General features: G+C 45.8%; 1 protein-coding gene across 2 annotated transcripts in view; it reads left to right on the forward strand.

Annotated features, from left to right (window-relative positions):
• Positions 1 to 19,339, forward strand: part of FES (FES proto-oncogene, tyrosine kinase) — a 481,567-nt gene that overhangs the window by 242,474 nt on the left and 219,754 nt on the right. For both annotated transcript variants that reach the window (XM_086948863.1, XM_086948864.1), the window contains one exon: positions 17,244 to 17,417. In XM_086948863.1, coding sequence (XP_086804989.1) covers positions 17,244 to 17,417 — 174 coding nt within the window. The remainder of the gene's footprint in view (positions 1 to 17,243; positions 17,418 to 19,339) is intronic.

A 19,339-nucleotide genomic window follows, 5' to 3' on the forward strand; every position in this document is an offset into this window, starting at 1 on the left:
TTGGCTCTTCGTTCCGTCTCGAGCTCACGTGCAGCGAGGAGGTGCAGCTTCAGAGCACAGGAACAAGAGGATGCTCTCTTGGCTTGTTGCTCCTTTTATCCGTCTTCAGGGCGGGCGTACACCCGCCCCTGCCTGCCCCAAAGGGCGTGGCCGGCCGCGTCCGTGTCTAGGCCAGCCCACTCCAGGGCGGGAAAAAGGCGCGCCCCGGCTACGCCGCTTCGGGCATACCAGCCGAGGCTCGCCTCCCGCCCAAGATGGCTTCCCGGGGGGATCGTGGTACTCCACCATACGTTTAGGGGGACCGAATGGTCGCCCCTTTCCATATGGCCGAGATACCCGCCACCCCCTCGCAACACAATCCCCAAGGATGGGAAACCGGAAACAGTTCTGAACTTTTGGAAGACGGGAGGGAGTGACCCTCCCGGCCGTATTTATTAAAATATGAAACAAAATTAAAACATGAAAATAACAGTTTCATATTATGTACAATTTCATTTCCACATTTGCGATGTTTGGCTAACCTTAACATATGCTCTAATACAAAGGTTCTCCTAGCTGAACTAACATCCTACAAAATATTAACTTGTAATTTGAAATTGTACATCCTAACGTTTAAGGGCCAACGGCAAGGTCGTAACCGGTGTCAAGATCCCTAAACCAGAAATGACCCCCTCACTTGTGAGGGGCGACCGCACAGAGGCGTACCTCAAGTGCCACTACCAATTTCCCTTGACTTGACGGGGGCCCCATTAAACTCGATGCCACTTAAAGGTCGTTCGAGGACTCGTGTGAGGTATCTAGAAGGTAGCGTAGACCCCCCTCCCAAACCCCACACAACTTACCACATCTGCCGTCGCAGATGACCTGGCCCCGGGAAATTCTCCAGGAGGGGGCTGTAACCCCTCCTACCCAGGAAGGGGCCTTGACCGCCTTTCCTTTCCTTTCGGCGGCCCATCCTTAGAAGGAACCGCCTCCCCGTTGAGGGGCCAATGGCCACCTCCCTCGAGCGCTCCCATCCGTAATGGGTGACGCCCACTCATAGGGATCTACCAATTAGTGCTCACCGATCATGACCTTACCGCCACAGGCCGGATAGTTGACCGGCTATCCGGACCCCCCACAACACTCCTACCTAAAGGTCATGTCTTAAGGTCTGTAGCCAAGCTATACAGTCCCCTATGAGTAACTCGTTCCCCACCCGGGACAAATGAACACCATCCCCCAGATACATACTGTCACCAGTAATACAACCATGCGAAATAGAATGCAGTGTATTGGAACGGAACAACCTACTCACTTTGTTATTAATTTTCCTTACTGAATGATTCAGAGCAGAAACAGAAATAGCCCCCCGCCATACTTTTCGTGGGATCATATGGGACCATGCAATCGTGCACCCTGGAACTCTCCTCGCCAACCAACTTACAGTGGAAAGCATCGCCTCAAGAAGAAGTCGTCTACCAGTGGTGACCAAATCATTGCCCCCAAGATGTACTATGACTATAGACGGCGGTGACCTCATCCGCCCTAGCAAACCCTCGAAAAATGATTGAAACTGGTCAATACAGAGTCCGCCCCTTCCGTAGAAGGACACCCTGTACCCGTATTCCCCAGCCACGTGAATCATGTCACCTGCTTTGAATACGTCCGTGGCACGCCTCACGTATGAGTGGCCCACGACCCACACCTCCTCTTTCACAGCCGGTGATGTCTGACCGCTGGCCCGGTGTTGGGTCGACTGCATAGTCCGCCCCGCCTCGTAGGCTTGCGCAACTGAAACCAAACAAAAACAAGAAGCGTGAGTACATCATTACAGCTTCACAACATGTGCAACCGCACATACCTTTTATAACAATTGGAGGACCAACGCCCCACACGTTTAACTTGTTCAACATCCAGACCCCTGGCTGTAGCCTCTGTAGCAGCCCCTATCCGAAAGGAATGGGTCCCAAACTCGCCCGGGTTCAAGCCCGCAGCAGTAATTGACATCGCAAGCACCCGCTGAAACTGAAACCTCGTCAGTGGGGTGGCGTCAGCGTGTCTCAACAAGGTCCCCCCCCATGATGCCACCCTTTGTGTTAAATATGTCTCTACACAACTCACCGGGCACATGGAGGACCCGGGAATCCTTTGTATGATTATGCAATCACCCATCGCACCCTGATCGGTCTTGGACCTGAAAAACGAGACAGTCATTGTCTCCCCTCTGATCTGAACGTGCTCTCGGCACAGTCCCCCCATCACATCCTGCTTGTTCCTCGCCACTAGTTCGCTCACCCGCATGGCCCCATGGAATGCCAGCGTAAAAGCGGCTCGGAATAACACTGTTTCAAACTGGGATGAACATGTTGCAGGGAGTCTGGATAATAACAGGGCCAACCTATCCAAACCTATCGGGCGCCTTTCATCTACTTTGCGACCCTCAAGGCGTTGCCACCCACGTAGCGCTTTTTGCACCACGAAAGGCGCTGTCGGGTCCTGGATCCCATGAGCCCTAGCCACAAAGGAAATGGCGGCCCGATGCCTCTGGGCCGTAGCCACTGATTTGCCTGCCTGATGTAAAGACAGCAAAAAGTTTACTACAGACTCTTCCTGGCCCCAAAGCTCCCCCCTAGCAGCCCCCAAAAAGGCCCAATAGGATCGGAACGCCCCTTCATATGCCTTTTTCGTCCTGGGTGCTAAACTCTCTCCCACGAGGTTACGAAGTTCGGGGCACCGAGAGACCAGAGAGCTTCGGGAAAGGGTGCCACCACCGGGTCCGCTGTGGGCAGAAAACCCCAGAAGGCCTGCATATGAAAACGAGAAAGCGCATCAGCCGCTTTGTTCATTACCCCCGGGACATGTCTTGCCCTAAATAGTACATTCAATTGCATACATAGTAATACGATTTCCTTGAGCAATCTCAGAATCCATTTGCATCGTGCTGCCTGGCTATTGATACACTCAACCACGGTCATGTTATCAGACCAGAATACCACAGAGTGATCCCTGAATCCCTCAGGCCAAGTTCTCAGGGCCACCAGAATGGGAAAAAGTTCTAGGAAAGCAATGTTACTTGTCAGTCCATTATCATGCCACCACGACGGCCATTTTTGTGCCGACCACTGCGTGCCGAATATGGCACCAAAACCAATGCTCCCAGCCGAATCTGTCCACAGCCCCAGCTCCTCAGAGGACACGGCTGGTTTGTTCCAGACAATGCGACCATTGAAATCCGCCAGAAATGCCAACCAAATGCGCATGTCCTGGCGAACCTCTGCCGAGAGCCTTGTGCGATGATGACCCTCCCTCAGGCCGACCATGGCTTGAGCGATCGAGCGAGAAAAGGGGCGGGCCATCGGTATAACTCTTAGGGCAAAGTTCAATTGTCCCACCAATTGCTGTAACTGATGTAGCTTAACCTTAGACTCACTTATACACATTTGCAGGGATGCCCTGAATCTTAACACCTTGTCTCCTGGTAAACGAAAACAACCTTCTTTGGAATCGAGCTCGATCCCCAGAAACTCGAGGCAAGTCGAGGGACCCATCGTCTTACCTGGCGCCAGTGGCACGCCAAACTGATTCATCAAGACACAAAATGCAGACAAAGCCTGCCCACATTCCGGATCCCCGGCTGCCCCCAGAAACAAAAAGTCATCGAGATAATGCATAACATGGTGAAACCCCGTCTTCTTTGTGAAGACCCATTGCAGGAAGCAACTGAACATTTCGAAATAGGCGCAAGATATAGAGCACCCCATCGGCATACACTTATCCATGTAATAATGACCCTGAAACATGAAACCAAGAAGACGCTGATCGTCTGGATGTACCGGGAGCAACCGGAACGCTGACTCGATATCAGATTTTGCCATCAGCGCCCCGGGCCCCAGGCGATTCAATATGGCTACGGCCTCATCGAAGGATGCGTACCGCACCGAACACACTTCCGGGTCTATCGCATCGTTTACGGAAAGACCACGTGGGGCTGATAAATTATGTATCAGCCGAAACTCACCCGGGTCCTTCTTGGGGACCACCCCTAAAGGGGAACAAACAAAGTTAGCCACTGGTGGTACATTAAATGGACCGGCGACTCGACCTCGAGCCACCTCTTTCCCGATCTTTTCTTGTACCACGGTCGTATGCTGCAGGACCGATATCTGGTTTTTACATTTTGCTATACCCTGAAAATCCCCCACTGGGATGCGGAAACCATATGAAAACCCGTTCCGCAACACCCGAGCGGAAGCGTGATCCGGGTATTCGTTGAGCCAAGGAATCATTGCCATGGTATCAATTGGAGTAGGTAAAGGCGCCCCACGGACTATGTCAGACCTGTTTGGCGCCTCCTCTACCCCCGTTATCACCATTTTTGGCTCTGCACATGGACTCAGGATGGGATGATTGCCCACACCCACTACACTCGTGCCTAAATTTGCATGACCCCAGGGGCCTAGTACATTTTCCCCTGTTAAAGTTCCAACATACCCCCCTTTTACCTGTGTTTCTGATTGGCCTTGAGTGATTTTCGTTACCCGTACCTGATCGAAAGGGCGTCCCCGCATATTGGCGGGAGGATTCAACAACATTACTCCCTACTAATGGCACTTTCAACATACCAGAGTCCTCCATTTTGGACCAGGACACAGAATCATAACAATCCCAAGTTAAGTTTCTATCATGCTCTTTCGCTTTCCTGAAAATATTATCGTAACAGAACCAATGATTGCCCTCGTGTGATACAGAATACCCCATGATCCGTGACTGATAAATCGGCAATTCAGGCAGTAATTCGGGCCTCCGTTCACCCAAGATGGATGTAAAAACCCCCCATGCTTTGCCCCAATTGCCAATGTTTTCATTTACCTTGAAGGCGGCCATCTTTGCGCGCCAAACACTCGGATGCATGAGCTCCTTCTGGCTCTTAACATGCTCCATCTCATAATGATCGGTAAGCAACGAGAAGATGTTTATATACTCCTCTGCCCATATCTTCTCTTTGATAGCTAGAGGGACATGTTGACCCAACTTTTCCCTTCGAGAGGGTGCCGACTCATCCCTCGCAACCGGCAAAGGCCGCTTACCTGAACTGGAAGCTGTATCTGCGACTGCCGCAGCCGGCAATGGCGCCTTCGTCGCTTCCCTTGTTTCCCGCAGCTGCCTCATCAACACCCGTGCGTCGTCAGCCGTGGCGCCCTTGCTACCTTTACCCAACCACGCTGCTAATTGTGCTGCCAGTTCGGGCGGCATATCTTCTCCGGACACGGGGGTGACCACTACGGGAATCGGATTCCCTTCCTCCGGCACAGGAATGGGTGCCTCACGTGGGTTACAGGGAACTGGGACGTCTCCCCCCGTTGCTCCCCTTCTGGGCCTCTTGCCTTTTCCACCTGGAGCTGTTCCTGCCAAAGGCCGTTTCGGCCCCCCTTCCTCGTCTTTATCCGCCATTCGCTTTTTTAGGTCGGTCACCTCCTTCATGAGAACACGCAGCATCTGCTCGGTAGTCATTCTCTTTCCCGCCTTTTTAGGCATTCTCCAACAGAGTATCTGTAAAACAAACAAGAAAGATTACAACGCTCAAAATTGGCTCTTCGTTCCGTCTCGAGCTCACGTGCAGCGAGGAGGTGCAGCTTCAGAGCACAGGAACAAGAGGATGCTCTCTTGGCTTGTTGCTCCTTTTATCCGTCTTCAGGGCGGGCGTACACCCGCCCCTGCCTGCCCCAAAGGGCGTGGCCGGCCGCGTCCGTGTCTAGGCCAGCCCACTCCAGGGCGGGAAAAAGGCGCGCCCCGGCTACGCCGCTTCGGGCATACCAGCCGAGGCTCGCCTCCCGCCCAAGATGGCTTCCCGGGGGGATCGTGGTACTCCACCATACGTTCGGGGGGACCGAATGGTCGCCCCTTTCCATTTTCTCAGCTTGAAACTAGAATAATTTGATGATGAACTTTGCATGCTGTGCAGAGATGTAATGTGAGCAATGACAGTGCTTCACTTGGGCATAGTTTCCCAGCAGTTCTATGCGGACTGGTGCCTTACATAGTAGAAGTGTTAGAGGATTAGAATTGCATCTCCCATACACTTGTAAATGGTTGTTTGTGTGAGTGTGAGGCTTTTTGCTGGTAATGTAGCAGCATTTCCTGACATCAGTAAGGTAACAAAAAGGCAACAGAACAATATACGAACATAACATGGCAAAATACGAGTTAAAATAGTACGCAACACAACAACCACAGTTCAACACAACAACGCAATGCAATACTTAAGTACCAAAAACACAATGCATCACCACTATAAAATATTCAGTAAATACTTACACAATACATGTATGCTGGTCAAACATTACAACCTCCACAAATTTGCTTTCATAATAGTTACAAAAGGCATTTGCAACATTCTCTACCCCCCTACTTACCACCAAGGACTTGTAATAGCACCTATTAAAACTGATTTGTAATCTAGCCCAAAAAGCCCTAAAAAAGGGCATTGCATAATGAGCAACGTAGCTCACACAATCTGTAACCATGCATGAAAAGTAGCAAGAATAACATGAAGGGTGTTCTACAATAAATACATCGGACGCATCTTGAATTTGTGCCTCCAAACTCAAAGACACATCCTAAGTCTTTCACTTTAAGGACAAGGTAACAGGCCAACCCCATTACTGGCAGCCAAACATCAGACATCCAGCAGTTACTATTCCAGCCAATAACATTCTTTCTACTTCTTTGGAATCATTACATATGCATTAATTTGACATGAAATGAACATATTTATACAGCTACAATTGTTTTCAAACTTTGACAAAGTGGCTACCTCGATAGAGAACACATGTGAACATCTGATTTCTTTATCGTGTATTGTAAAGGGAGGGCATTCTTTTGGAACCTAAACATTTATTTGCAAGAGTCCTCTCTTTTCTTTTTAAATGAAAACATTTGATTAAATGTTTTACTGAATTATAGTGCGTTTAACGGATGTGGGGCTTCCCAGTCTTCATTTAGGAAGAATCCGGAGTTGAAGAGGCATGCTCATGGTATTATGTTCAACAGCTTTTTTTGTCTTTATCCCATTTTGGTATTGTTGACTGAAAAAATGCTATATGCAGACCCAGTTTCCAAGATGCAATGATGCAGGCGGTAACAGCACGCTTTTTCTTGTATAGCAGCACAGCAGAAATCATCACAACCTGGTTGTTATACAAAGGTAGGACATTTGTCCTTAATCAACACATTTAACCTGGTCTAAACTCGACCAGGTGGTGGTGTATCTTCACCATTAATACTGCCCTCCTATTTTAACAGAAAGCTTAACAATCTTACCTGAACTTCACTGGTGATTCAACCTGGCTATTTTGCAGGCCTTCAACAACATAACAAACAATAAAACTACAATGCATTAAGTAATTTAGACACATTCATTGTAACAATAGTCATGCTCCTCAAGAGGGACTTTTCAGTGCTGTTTCAGGATACTTTCAGGATTTTTTATTGATTGATTCCCAGGCTCATAAACGTTCTTTTGTCAATAAATGTTGGCAACGATTAGTGAACCTAGCCTTTCACTAGGTTTGTTCTATATAATGAACACATACAAACACACGTACATACATACATGTATTTGCAATGAATGATTGTCTAATCATTCATCTTTGATACCGTGCAAAATTAAACATTTTCTACATTTTAAAGTTTAACTCTGCTTTTAATTCAAGGTTGAAGCAGCAGCAGAATTCAATTCTCCCTGCAGGATTTCGATTGCCCGTGTGTCTCCTCACCCTGTTCTGCTGCCTGCTGAGACTTGAATCAGTCTGATTGTCCGAACAAAAGCTTTTTGCTGCGGAGGACGCCTGTGCAGCGACCGTAGTTTGATCGTGCACTTAGGAAGTCTAGGAAGATAACGGAGGACATTTAGGGGACATACTTAGGGCTGGTATCTTGGCAGCATGATTCATTTTCAGCTGTGTCGTTTGTCAGAGGCTCAAAAAGTCCAGATTTGGGGCAGGCCTTGAAAGGCACCAGAGCAGAGTCTGGAGGAGAATAAATTAGGGGGAAATTAAATGAAGCCACAGCAGTGAGGCCAGATGTGGCAACTAAAACACCTACTAGTTGCTTACGATACCGTACAACAGGTCTTCCCTTATCTGAGTGCAGCAAACCTCAGTCATGGAGCAGATGCAGCACTAACACACATGCGTCTCCATCAGCTCATATGCTCTGCTAATGTCCAGTAGAAAGTACCTGCAGGAGCCAGGACACAAATGTCAGCGGGTGCTGTGATGAGTCACAGGGGATTAGGTCTGCACATACTGTTATCATGTTACCCCCAAGGTATTGGGGTCACACCCAATGGATTGATCCCCGGAGCCCCAAAATTAAACCTCTCCAAGAAAAGGAGAACTGTCAGGTGTCAGCAAATCTCTAGCTTAGAAAAGGTTGAGCCCCACCCTGTGCCCCAAAATCCGCATGCACACACAGTGATTGGTATTTACACACGCTGATGATTTATTACTGACAATTCATCTACACATCGTGCATTCGAATGACTTTAATTATTAAAAACAACGTATACAGATTAGGGTAGAGTTTAGAGAGGCCACATTTCAACACGCATGCATCTCTATTGCGTTAGTGTAAATTATAACTAGCCGCATGGTAGTAGTGGGTTTCCATAATATTCCATGTCATCTATACTGTGCCCACATACCTCAGTGCTCTAGGAGCCCTGAAGTCGGGACTCTGTATTTCAGCATCCCCGCCAGCAACCAATCCGTATATCTTATACATCGATATTAGGCACCTTTCTTATTCATGGTGTTGTGTGGAGCAAGGAGAGATGAGGTCATGGTTGGATGCTAATTTTGTTTCACAGAATATAAGATCATTCTAAATACTAATGGGGGTGCACAATTTAAAAAGTCCAGAGAGGCGGAAAGTATATGAAATTATCTCTTCTTTATTCAATTAAGTTCTTTCGGATAAAAAAATTCGGTTGCATCAAAGATCAGCCAACGCGTCTCTCTCCCACACCGGGAGCTTCCTCAGGGCAGAAAATAGATGAAACTTCAATCGGTCTGAGCCGTTGCAAACACTATCCAGTTGTTTGGATTACAAGTGTAGTAGAAGGCAATAACGCAGATATAAATAGAACCCAAAATAGTTCCAAAGGTCCTGTTGATCATGTGCAATCAAATCATATTGATGAGGCACGTGCTAGCCGAGGCAAAGATTCTGTAGTCACTAGTTCCAAGGCCTCTCAAAATATAACTTCACAGACAAGGATTTGGCCTCTGGGTGAAGTGTACAGTGTCCAAAGTAAGATCACGGGACCCACACGCCACGCCATGCTGCGCCTTACGATTGCTGTCCGGATTGTTGGACGAGGTGAGACAACATGTCTCTGCTATTTAACTTTTCCCGTGGATCGACAGCGGGAATATATCAAGTTGTGCCTGCTACAAAAAGCCACCCACTTGGAATTGAGATACATATATATCCTTTGGACCACTGATTAGCACCATTTCGGGAGTCCCCGTGCAAATTCTTTGAAGACGATCTTACTTTCGGTACTGTACACTTCACCCAGAGGCCGAACCATTGTCTGTGAAGTTTCCAGTTATATTTTGAGAGGCTGGGAACTAGTGACTACAGAATCTTTGCCTCGGCTAGCACGTGCCTCATCAATATGATTTGATTGCACATGATCAACAGGACCTTTGCAACTATTTTGGGTTCTATTTATATCTGCGTTATTGCCTTCTACTACACTTGTAATCCAAACAACTGGATAGTGTTTGCAACGGCTCAGACCGATTGACGTTTCATGTATATTCTGCCCTGAGGAAGCTCCCAGTGTGGGAGAGAAACACGTTGGCTGATCTTTGATGCAACTGATTTTTTTTTTATCCGAAAGAACTTTGAATAAAGAAGAGATATTTTCACATACTTTTCGCGTTTCTGGACTTTTTAAATTGTGCACCCCCATTAGTATTTAGAATTACCTTGGGATCTGGAGCACAGTGACGTCACTCAGCAGCTGACGCATGGGTTGTTTGCAAGATTGCTTTGAAATATTATTGGAACTGGCACTGAGGTGTGGCATCGAAGGCCCGCTGCTGTTTTCTTCTGCTTTGGTTTTAGAATATAAGAGAATGTTGAATAACGTTTTTTAATCACATTATAGTTATAACAAAAGCGTACAGCTATATTTCTTCCTACAAGACAAGGTATCCTTCTTTGTAGTTCTATTTTAGCTCTGGTGCTCTTGAACAGTGTGTATATCAGAGAATGTTTTTTCTCTGAGGTGTTAGCATGAGATTAATAAAAACTTGGCATACCTCTATTAATTCCACTAGTTAGCATGCTTGTTGGACCCCGCACCACACACTCTTGCATTTTAAATGCACAAACAGTGACTGTGTTAGCGTATGTAACATTAATAATAATTATATAGAACCCTGATTCTTGATTAGATAAAAGGTGCAGCCCTATTTCTAAATGATTGTCCCATGAATTATGAACATACTCATTCGCAGGTTCTTTTGCAAATCTAGGAGGAATGTGTAATTAATGAAAGTTATGAGCATGCATAAAACCCTGTAGGGCAGATCTACAAGAAAGTGCAGCAGCACGGCACCGCAAGCCCTTTGGCTGCGCCATGCTGCGGCACTTTCAGAGCACAGGAATGTGACATATCTACAATGATATGTCGCATTCCTGTGCTCACCCCAGCGCTGGCACAGAAAGAGCTGCCATGCGCTGGCGCAGGCGCCCTTGCACCATGGTGCAAGGATGCCTACGTCATGGGGTGATTGTTTTTGTGCAGGAAGGGACTACTTCCTGCACAAAAGCAATCACTGCAGACATTTTCCTCTTTCAATGCGTGCTGTAGAATGCAGCACACACTGAAAGAGGAAAAAATGAGGATAAATCAAAACATTTCTCCTCATTTCGCTTGGTTACGCCACCCCTATGGTGGCGCAGCAAACTGACGCATTTCCAGGTTTACATTTTCTCGTAAATCTGGAAATGCATCAGTGGACATGGGTATTGAGTGGGAACACCCACAGCAACACCCATGTCCCGGGCCTAACACGCAAAGTGCTGCGTGAACAGGGGCGATATTTACAAGTACAGGTTAAGTCACGTAGGGTGACTTTACCTGTGTTTGTAAATATCCCTAAGCAGGCTGCGCCACCAGTGCGTCACGCAATGTGATGCACCGGCGGCGTATGGGGCTTGTAAATCTGCCCCGAGGTCTCAATTGATCAAATCATGCTCTACCCACATTCATGGATGGTGGTAAACTATATAGAGTGTTTTTCTGCAAGTTTAGAGTTAGTTGATGTCCATGAATCAAGCATTGACTACCCACAAATGTACCTCATGGGCTTTCACAAACATTTAGAATGGCGTTTTGTGCTCTGGAAAAGGTAGAACTACTCATGAAAACTGTTTTTCCAAAGTGACAAATGGAAGTGTTTCTCCAGAAGGAAAAGTGGAATTGATTTTAGGGAAACATTAAAAAAAGTTTACTCTGAAGGTGCAGGGAAGGGGTATGTATAGAAAGGTATCATTTTCATAGATTTTTATGTGTGCACTTGGGGATGCTGTAAACCCACATGAAGCCAAAAATCTTCATCATCGGTGGGTGGTTACATTCTGTCCTTATCCGAATTGTGTGATTGCTACTCTTTATTTCACAATCTTTGCACCCAGTTTATTGATTAAAGTAGAATTTTTCAACATTATTAATCAAAGTGTAATGTTTCCATTTTTTCCAATAAATGGCACAGATAGCCTACCCATTAATTGATTGCCGCACAATCTGTACAATGAACAGCCTCTGTCCTGTTGCACCTAGTCTGTTTTATCATGCAGAAACCTCACAACTGGTAGTATAAAATTTCTGCCCTAAATAATGTACGGCTTTTTGGCTTTTGTGAGCTTGGAATTTCAATTGGCTCAATTAATAGGACCGAATGTAAACAAGTATTTGCAATGCAATCGGTCTCGCCTTTGGGACCTTATATGTATTTAGCTATGCAGCACCTTAGCCTAGGTGCTGAAACATCTACCTTTCTTTAACATGGAGAGAAAGTAAGCGTCAAACTGCGTGACACGCCAGGTATGGTAACACATGGAGAGAAATATCGCCTTTCAGCAGGAAATGGTATAGTACAAAGCTCCGTTTTTAATATAAAATCAGGGTCTTCGGTGGTCATATCACTGAAAATACTAGATTTGAAATATATATTATTGTATATGGGTGCTCGTGGAAGACAATTTCTATGAACTGGAATCTAGAGAATGCTAAAGTGATTCTGGTATTTTACTGACCTCTGCTGGTCATTTTCTATCACGAAAGTTAAATAGAGGCAGTTGCCAGGAAATTTAAAAAAAGAAAGTCCCCCAGCAGAAGGCAATTCTGGTATTTTAATGACTTCTACTAGTCGTTTTCTATCAAGACAGTTCAATAGAGGCAGTTGAACAAGCAGAAATCAATTCTGGTATTTTACTGACCTCTACATGTCGTTTCTATCAAGACAGTTAAATAGAAGCAGTTGAACAGAAAAGAAAAGCCCATAAGCGGAAGCAGACAAGTCCTAGGGCTGATCTCCAGAGCCCACAAAGTACATACACATAGAAGTATGTACTAAGGTATATACAAGAGGTCTTGAATGCTGAACCTAAAAAGAACTGTAAATACAATGAAAAGCACATGAACAGATTAAAGCTGTACACTCACATTAAGCCTTCACATAATTATCCATCCTTGGTGGTACTTGAAAAGTGAAACATCACCACAGTTTTCATCATTTTGAACTATAAACCAAGAGCTGGTGTACGCACCCTAAAAGTCTTATTTCTCAGTGTAATAATTAATCATCTGGAATGTAGCCATAAGGTCAATAGCAAAACTCTGCAAAGACAAAAGTACTTTTTACACATTCTTCTATATGAAAATTACTTATTTGCTCAATCTAATCCCTGTGCGACTCTCTTCTGTGTCAAGATCCCTACCACACACTTCCCCCTTGCTTCTTTTCCCCTCCTTTTGTTAAGAAGCCGCCTTCTAACAAGCTGTAACTTATCGAGGCACTAGGACATTTCCAAAAGAAATCTATTTTCTGCAAATAGGGAAGGTTGATAAATAATAGACTTTGCATTAATTTCTTGTAAATAAACGACTTCCAGGTGTGAAAATGCGTTGTAGATATTATAAGGATATATAATTATGCATTGTATCATTGGTCATTTTATTTATTTATTTATTTAGTACATTTATTGAGCGCTCTGTTACCCGGAGGTGTCCTGGCGCTGGTTTGATAGGGCAAACGTGAGAGCGCAGCCTTACTGAGTGAAAAGCCAAGTCTTGAGTCCTTTCCTAAAGGCCATCAGATTCTGAGTTTGTCTGAGCATGAGTGGAAGTTTGTTCCAGGCCTCTGCTGCCCTAGGGGAAAAACTCCTACCTCCCCATCGAGCTCTTTTGATTCTAGGGACCGTAACCAGGGCCAATTCTCCTGACCTCAGGGTAAGTGCTGGTTTGTGCCAGCGAAAGAGCAATTTCATGTGTCTGGGGCCCATATCATGAAGGGCTTTGAAGACCATACACAAAGCCTTGAATGCAATTCTCTTACGAATTGGCAGCCAGTGCAGTGCCACCAGGTCCTGGGATACCGAAGCAAATTTGGGAGTGTCGGTAATCAGGCGGGCGGCTGCATTTTGCAACAGTTGGAGTTTGTTGAGTACACTCTGCTGGGCGTTTAACATCAGGCTGTTGCAGTAGTCTAGGCGAGAAAGCACTAGACCAGTAACAATGGTTTTCCTGTGTTTCTTCTCCAGGTACGGGAGAATTTTTCAGATGGTTTTGAGGGTGTAATGGAGGGAGGAAGAGAGTGCGTTAATCTGAGGTTTAAGGACAGTGAGCTATCCACCAGAATGCCCAGATTTTTCACTTTATCAACCAGCACGGGGAGTGGTCCCATTTCATCTGGTCACCACCTGGGGGACCAAAAGTTCTCTCTTGCTCCAAAGAGCAGGACCTCTGTCTTCGAGGAGTTCAGTTTAAGGCAGCTTTGTGCCATCCAGCATCCCACTTCGTGCATACAGTTTTTAAATCTGTCTGCTGTGTTGTCAGTGTTGCCGGGTAGCAGGGACACCACAATCTGTGTGTCGTCGGCATATGCCGTGAGTTGAAAACCGAGCGATCTGATCACCGGGGCGAGGGTAGACACATAAACATTAAAAGGGTAGAGCTAAGTGAAGATCCCTGGGGGACTCCACAGGGTAGTACAAATGATTGTGATTCGTGGTTTCCTAGCGCCACTGACTGTGTTCTATCGGACAGGAACGCCTGAAGGATTTTTAGTGCTTTTCCCTGGATTCCACAGGCCCTCAACCGGTCCACCAGTAAGTTATGGTGGACCGTGTCGAAGGCCGCAGAAAGATCCAACAGAATCAGGGCCGCTCTGCCTCCTGTATCCATCACTTGCCTTATGTCTTCCATTGATTTGATCAGAGTGGATTCCGTGCTGTGTTCCACACGGAAACCGTGCTGGGAAGAGTCGAGATGATCCCCTATTTTTAGAAAGGTGCTTAGTTGAGCATTCAGGCTGCCTTCTATTATTTTGGCAGGAAGGGGGAGTCGGGCGATCATTTCCGTGATGTTTAAGTTAGTTTTTTTTAGCAGGGGCAGGATGGAGGCTCGTTTCCATCTGGAGGGATATTCCCCTTTCTCCAACATCTGATTAAAAAGGGGAGTGAGTCCCCTGGCGATGGCATCTGGTGCTAGTTTGGCTATTGCAGTGGGACAAGGATCCTGAGGGGAGCCTGATTTGATTTTTTGTATGCGGCTCATCACATCCTTTTCCATGATGGGTTCGAAATGGTGAAGACTAATCGCAGGTCTGGGGGAATCTGGGTCCTCAGTCGAGGGGGAAATCTTCACCTGGCTATCTAAGGAAAAGAAGATGTTCTCGACCTTTTCACGAAAAAAGGTGGCCAGGCTTTCACATAGTGCGAGACTGGAGGGAATTTCTATGGTTTTTGGGTTTGCTAAGGAAGAGACGGTCTGGAAAAGTTCTTTGGGGGTATTGCTGGCATCTTCTATCTGTTTGGAAAGAAAGGCCTTTTTTGCATGTAGGATTCTTTCTTTATAGCGTCTTTGCTCGGAAATGAGAATTAGTTTGTCCAGCTCGCTATAATTCATTCGCCAGACCTTTTCAAGCTTTTTACATCGTATTTTGTGTTCCCTGATTTGTTCAGTAAACCACGGGGCGGCCGGTTTCGTCCGGGTGGAGTGGGTGGTTTTAGGGGGAGCCAAGAGTAAGCAGGCCTGGTCAAGCCAGGCCGTATATGAGCTTGCTGCTTCCTCCACGTTGTTAGGAAAAGAGGTCAGGGAATTTTTTAATAAGTTATCCAGATCGTCCCCTTTAATGTTCTTCCATTTTCTGACTTGTCTCGGGACGTTTATGGTGCTGGGTGGTTTTTCAGGGGTGGTGAGGGGAATATCAAAGTAAATTGCAGAGTGATCGGACCAGGAGACTGGTAGAACCGAAGTAACTTTTAGACTGGGGAGATTCGAGAAAATCCCATCTAGGGTGTGTCCTGCTCTGTGTGTGGGGTCAGATACCAGCTGCATCATATCAATCCCCTGTAGTAGGTCTATTAGGTCTCGAGTGTCTGTGTCTGTATTGCATTCCAAATGAAAGTTAAAATAACCAAGTAGTGTGAACCTTTGGGTACTTGCTGCCGCTTCTAATCATTTACTTAAGGCTGCTAAAAATCGCATTTTCTCACCTGGGGGCCTATAAACAAGGCAGCCTATGAGGGACAGATGGTTTGAGAGAGTGAAATTAAAAAGCAGAGATTCATCAAGGCCGGCGGGACCGGGTTGAAAGGAGCCTCGAATGTTTTTATGGTGGATGATGGCAAGGCCACCCCCTCTCCTCTTGTCCCTGTCTTGGGTCAAAGTCCTGGGGAGTGGCTTTCACTATATCAGGACCTGATGCTGCATCCGTCCATGATTCAGTGATGAATGCTATTTTTATGTCCTCATCCTGGATTAGCTCTGCTATTTCCGAGCTGTGTTTTACTAGCGACCTCGTATTGAGAAGGAGGCACTTCACCAGGGGGACACTTTTCCTAATGAAAACTGTATTTTGGGTTCCTTGGGCTGAAATAGGAAGCCAGAGGGGTTTGGGCAGCAGTTGAGAGCAGTTAGTGTAGTGGGAAGATGTGAATGGGGCTTTGGTCCCAGGTTCCCATACTATGCAGCCTTGCTGGGGGACTTAATGTTTAAAGCCCAGAGTGTCTCTCTACTATAAGCCCGTTTGAATATCGGGCTTAGATTGGGAGAGGCAGGGGGTCTGGCCCTGGGCGCGGGTCCAACGCGGACGGGCGCAGACGGGCTCGCCTTTGGCGCGCCGCCGGCGCGCCCGCTGCGCTCGTCCGCTGCGCTCATCCGCTGCGCTTCCTGGTGAGAGGAGCCATTTAAAGAGGAAAGGGCGGGAGAGGCGGAGCACTGCACTGCTCGGCCGTCTCCCGACCCAAAATGGCGGAACCCACTGGAGCAAATAGCCTCCAATGCTGGGTTCGAGTCCAGTGCCCAACAGTGACAGTTTTCTAAATTATATCACAGGCACACACAGGTGTCGTTTTAAAAATATTAACACACAGGTGTAGTTTTAAAAATAATAACAGAGCAGCAGTCGCTATGTTTTTTAAAATAACAAAGACAGCGTCCCGGCTTCCGCCTCAGGACACTTACTTCTCCCGCGCTCGCACTATCAATCAGTGTGGAGCGCGGAGAGTCCAAGATTTAAAGAGGAAAGGGCGGGAGGGGCGGAGCACTGCACTGCTCGGCCGTCTCCCGACCCAAAATGGCGGAACCCACTGGAGCAAATAGCCTCCAATGCTGGGTTCGAGTCCAGTGCCCAACAGTGACAGATTTCTAAATTATATCACAGGCACACACAGGTGTCGTTTTAAAAATATTAACACACAGGTGTAGTTTTAAAAATAATAACAGAGCAGCAGTCGCTATGGTTTTTAAAATAACAAAGACACCGTCCCGGCTTCCGCCTCAGGACACTTACTTCTTCCGCGCTCGCACTATCAATCCCTCCACTCCAGTCGTTACTTCTACCACTGCCTTTCTTGGTGCTATGTCCATTATTCAATGCTTTGAACTCTCTCTACTCTTCCTCTTCCTCTGGTCTAGTTTTAAAGCTTCTAATTGCTTCTTTGTTATTGAATTGTAGTCCTGGACCACCCTTGTACAACAAACCGAGAGCCTGAGTCAGATCCTGCGGAAGCATTCAGAGGATCTCACTGCTGGCCCCCTCAGCAAGCTGGCAATCCTCATCCGAGACAAACAGCAACTGAAGAAAGCCTACAATGACCAATGGCAGCAGCTCAACCAAGACTTCATCAAGGTAAAACAAGAGAGGGTGCTGCTGGGCATCCTCCTCTTAATCATACGTTCTTCATTATTATTTCTGGCCATTTTAACCAATTCAGTCTAATCTACTATGATACAGTTTGACTGATTTAAGCCTTGATGCTTGGGTTCTAATCTCAGCATTCCCACTCTGACAAGAGGCATGTGATTATGGGCGAATCAGTTAATACCCCTTTGCCTCAAATTGTAAAAAAAATAAACTGTTTTGTCCACTACTCGCCATATCACATTGTGGATTCTGTAAAATATGTCTCTATTTGCACCATCTGTTATTTGAGATGTTTGTCCTGCAAAAACAATATTCTGGGTATAAGTGTTCCTTTTAGCAAAGTTCATGCTATAGCAAAAACCTAATATGAAATGACATCTGGGCCAATATGCTAATGTCGAATGGCAAATTAAGGTCAAAATATACAGTAAAGTTTGCAATTGAATTTTACCACAAGGAGGGTCGGTCATGTGACAGTGGTAGATCATGTAGGGGATGGCAGGATATGAAGTATGAATGTTATCTCCTGCAACAATAATCTTTAAACTAATCTTGGTATAGGTACCTGCTAAATCTCGACATCCACAATAAGCAGCATATAGCAGTTTTAAACTGTTCCAGCGTGTTACAAAATAATTTAAACAATGAGCATACATAATCCTATACTAGCCAGCCTCCAAATAACATAGTATGCACATCTAAAGAGCCTCGAAATTTTTAACAGGGTGGCATATTGCTGATCCCTCCTCTTCCTATTTTTACTGCTGCCTCGTAATTCCTTTAATTTCTAAACGATCTCCTCAACATTCTTTGTTTTTGGACAATGTACTTAGGTTTTATTTTGCAAGTTCTGTTTTGTTTGTGATTCACTATTAGGAAATCGCAAACTTCTATGTACAAATGTGTACTAGACAAATTTAGTGATTCCTAATGCGGGTCGCAATTGACCTACCTCTTTAATATTCATGAGGTAGGTCTCAAACTGCACAGATCCTCCTCCTGAGCTGTGGAGTGCCACACGCATGCTGCAGCGCTGTAGGCAAAAACAAATAAATAAAATAGCATGGCAATGCCTTTTTATTAACAAGACACACCAAATTTGAAGTAGGGTCAGAGGCCAGAGTTTACCGACTCTGCAGGATATACAGCCCCAGTACTAACTAGTCAGAAAACACAAAAAATACCCTGCGGTCTACAGTCAAAAAAACAAAGAATGACTGACAATTACCAAGACTGAATAAAAATACGCAAAATTTGTACGGATTCCCATCACTCACCGGTCCCGGTGACATGCTTCATCATCTGGGTCTCCTTTATCAGGGCTAACACTCCACCCTAATGATGGAGGAGCCCAAGGATGTTTTCAAAGTTTTAGTCAATACAGATGTGAGCAAGTGTGATGTAAAGAGTGTATGGGAAAAAAAACAAGTGCAGTGCAGAAGATGTGGTGTGAATATAAAATTGAAGCGGAATCAGACATTAACTTTATTCGTGTCTGATCCGAACAAGCATTAAAAACAGTGCAAAAAGGGCGGATTCAATAGATAACCGTCCATTCATAAGAATTGAACAACATGTTTCAGCACAAACAGGTAAAAATACACCTAGTGCTTTCGTCAGGACCTCTTAGAATTAGAATGCTACTGCAATTCAAAAACAAGTGATGTGAAATTAAATAATAAACATAAAGGATACGCTGTGAGTAATTCTTCTCACAATCATCATTCCTCTTGCCTCTTGGGAAGATCTATAAGAGATATAAGAGGTGCATAATGCAGTCTTGGATAACAGTATTAATTGTCTTTAGAAAATCTATGTGGCTGCAATTTGCCATCAGATACGCTCCAAACAGTAAGCTAAACACACTCCATTGAGCCTTACCTCAAGGGTATGGAGGAATAACCTCA

Source organism: Lissotriton vulgaris, unplaced genomic scaffold (assembly GCF_964263255.1).
Source record: "Lissotriton vulgaris unplaced genomic scaffold, aLisVul1.2 SCAFFOLD_1550, whole genome shotgun sequence".
NCBI classification, from domain to species: Eukaryota; Metazoa; Chordata; class Amphibia; order Caudata; family Salamandridae; genus Lissotriton; species Lissotriton vulgaris.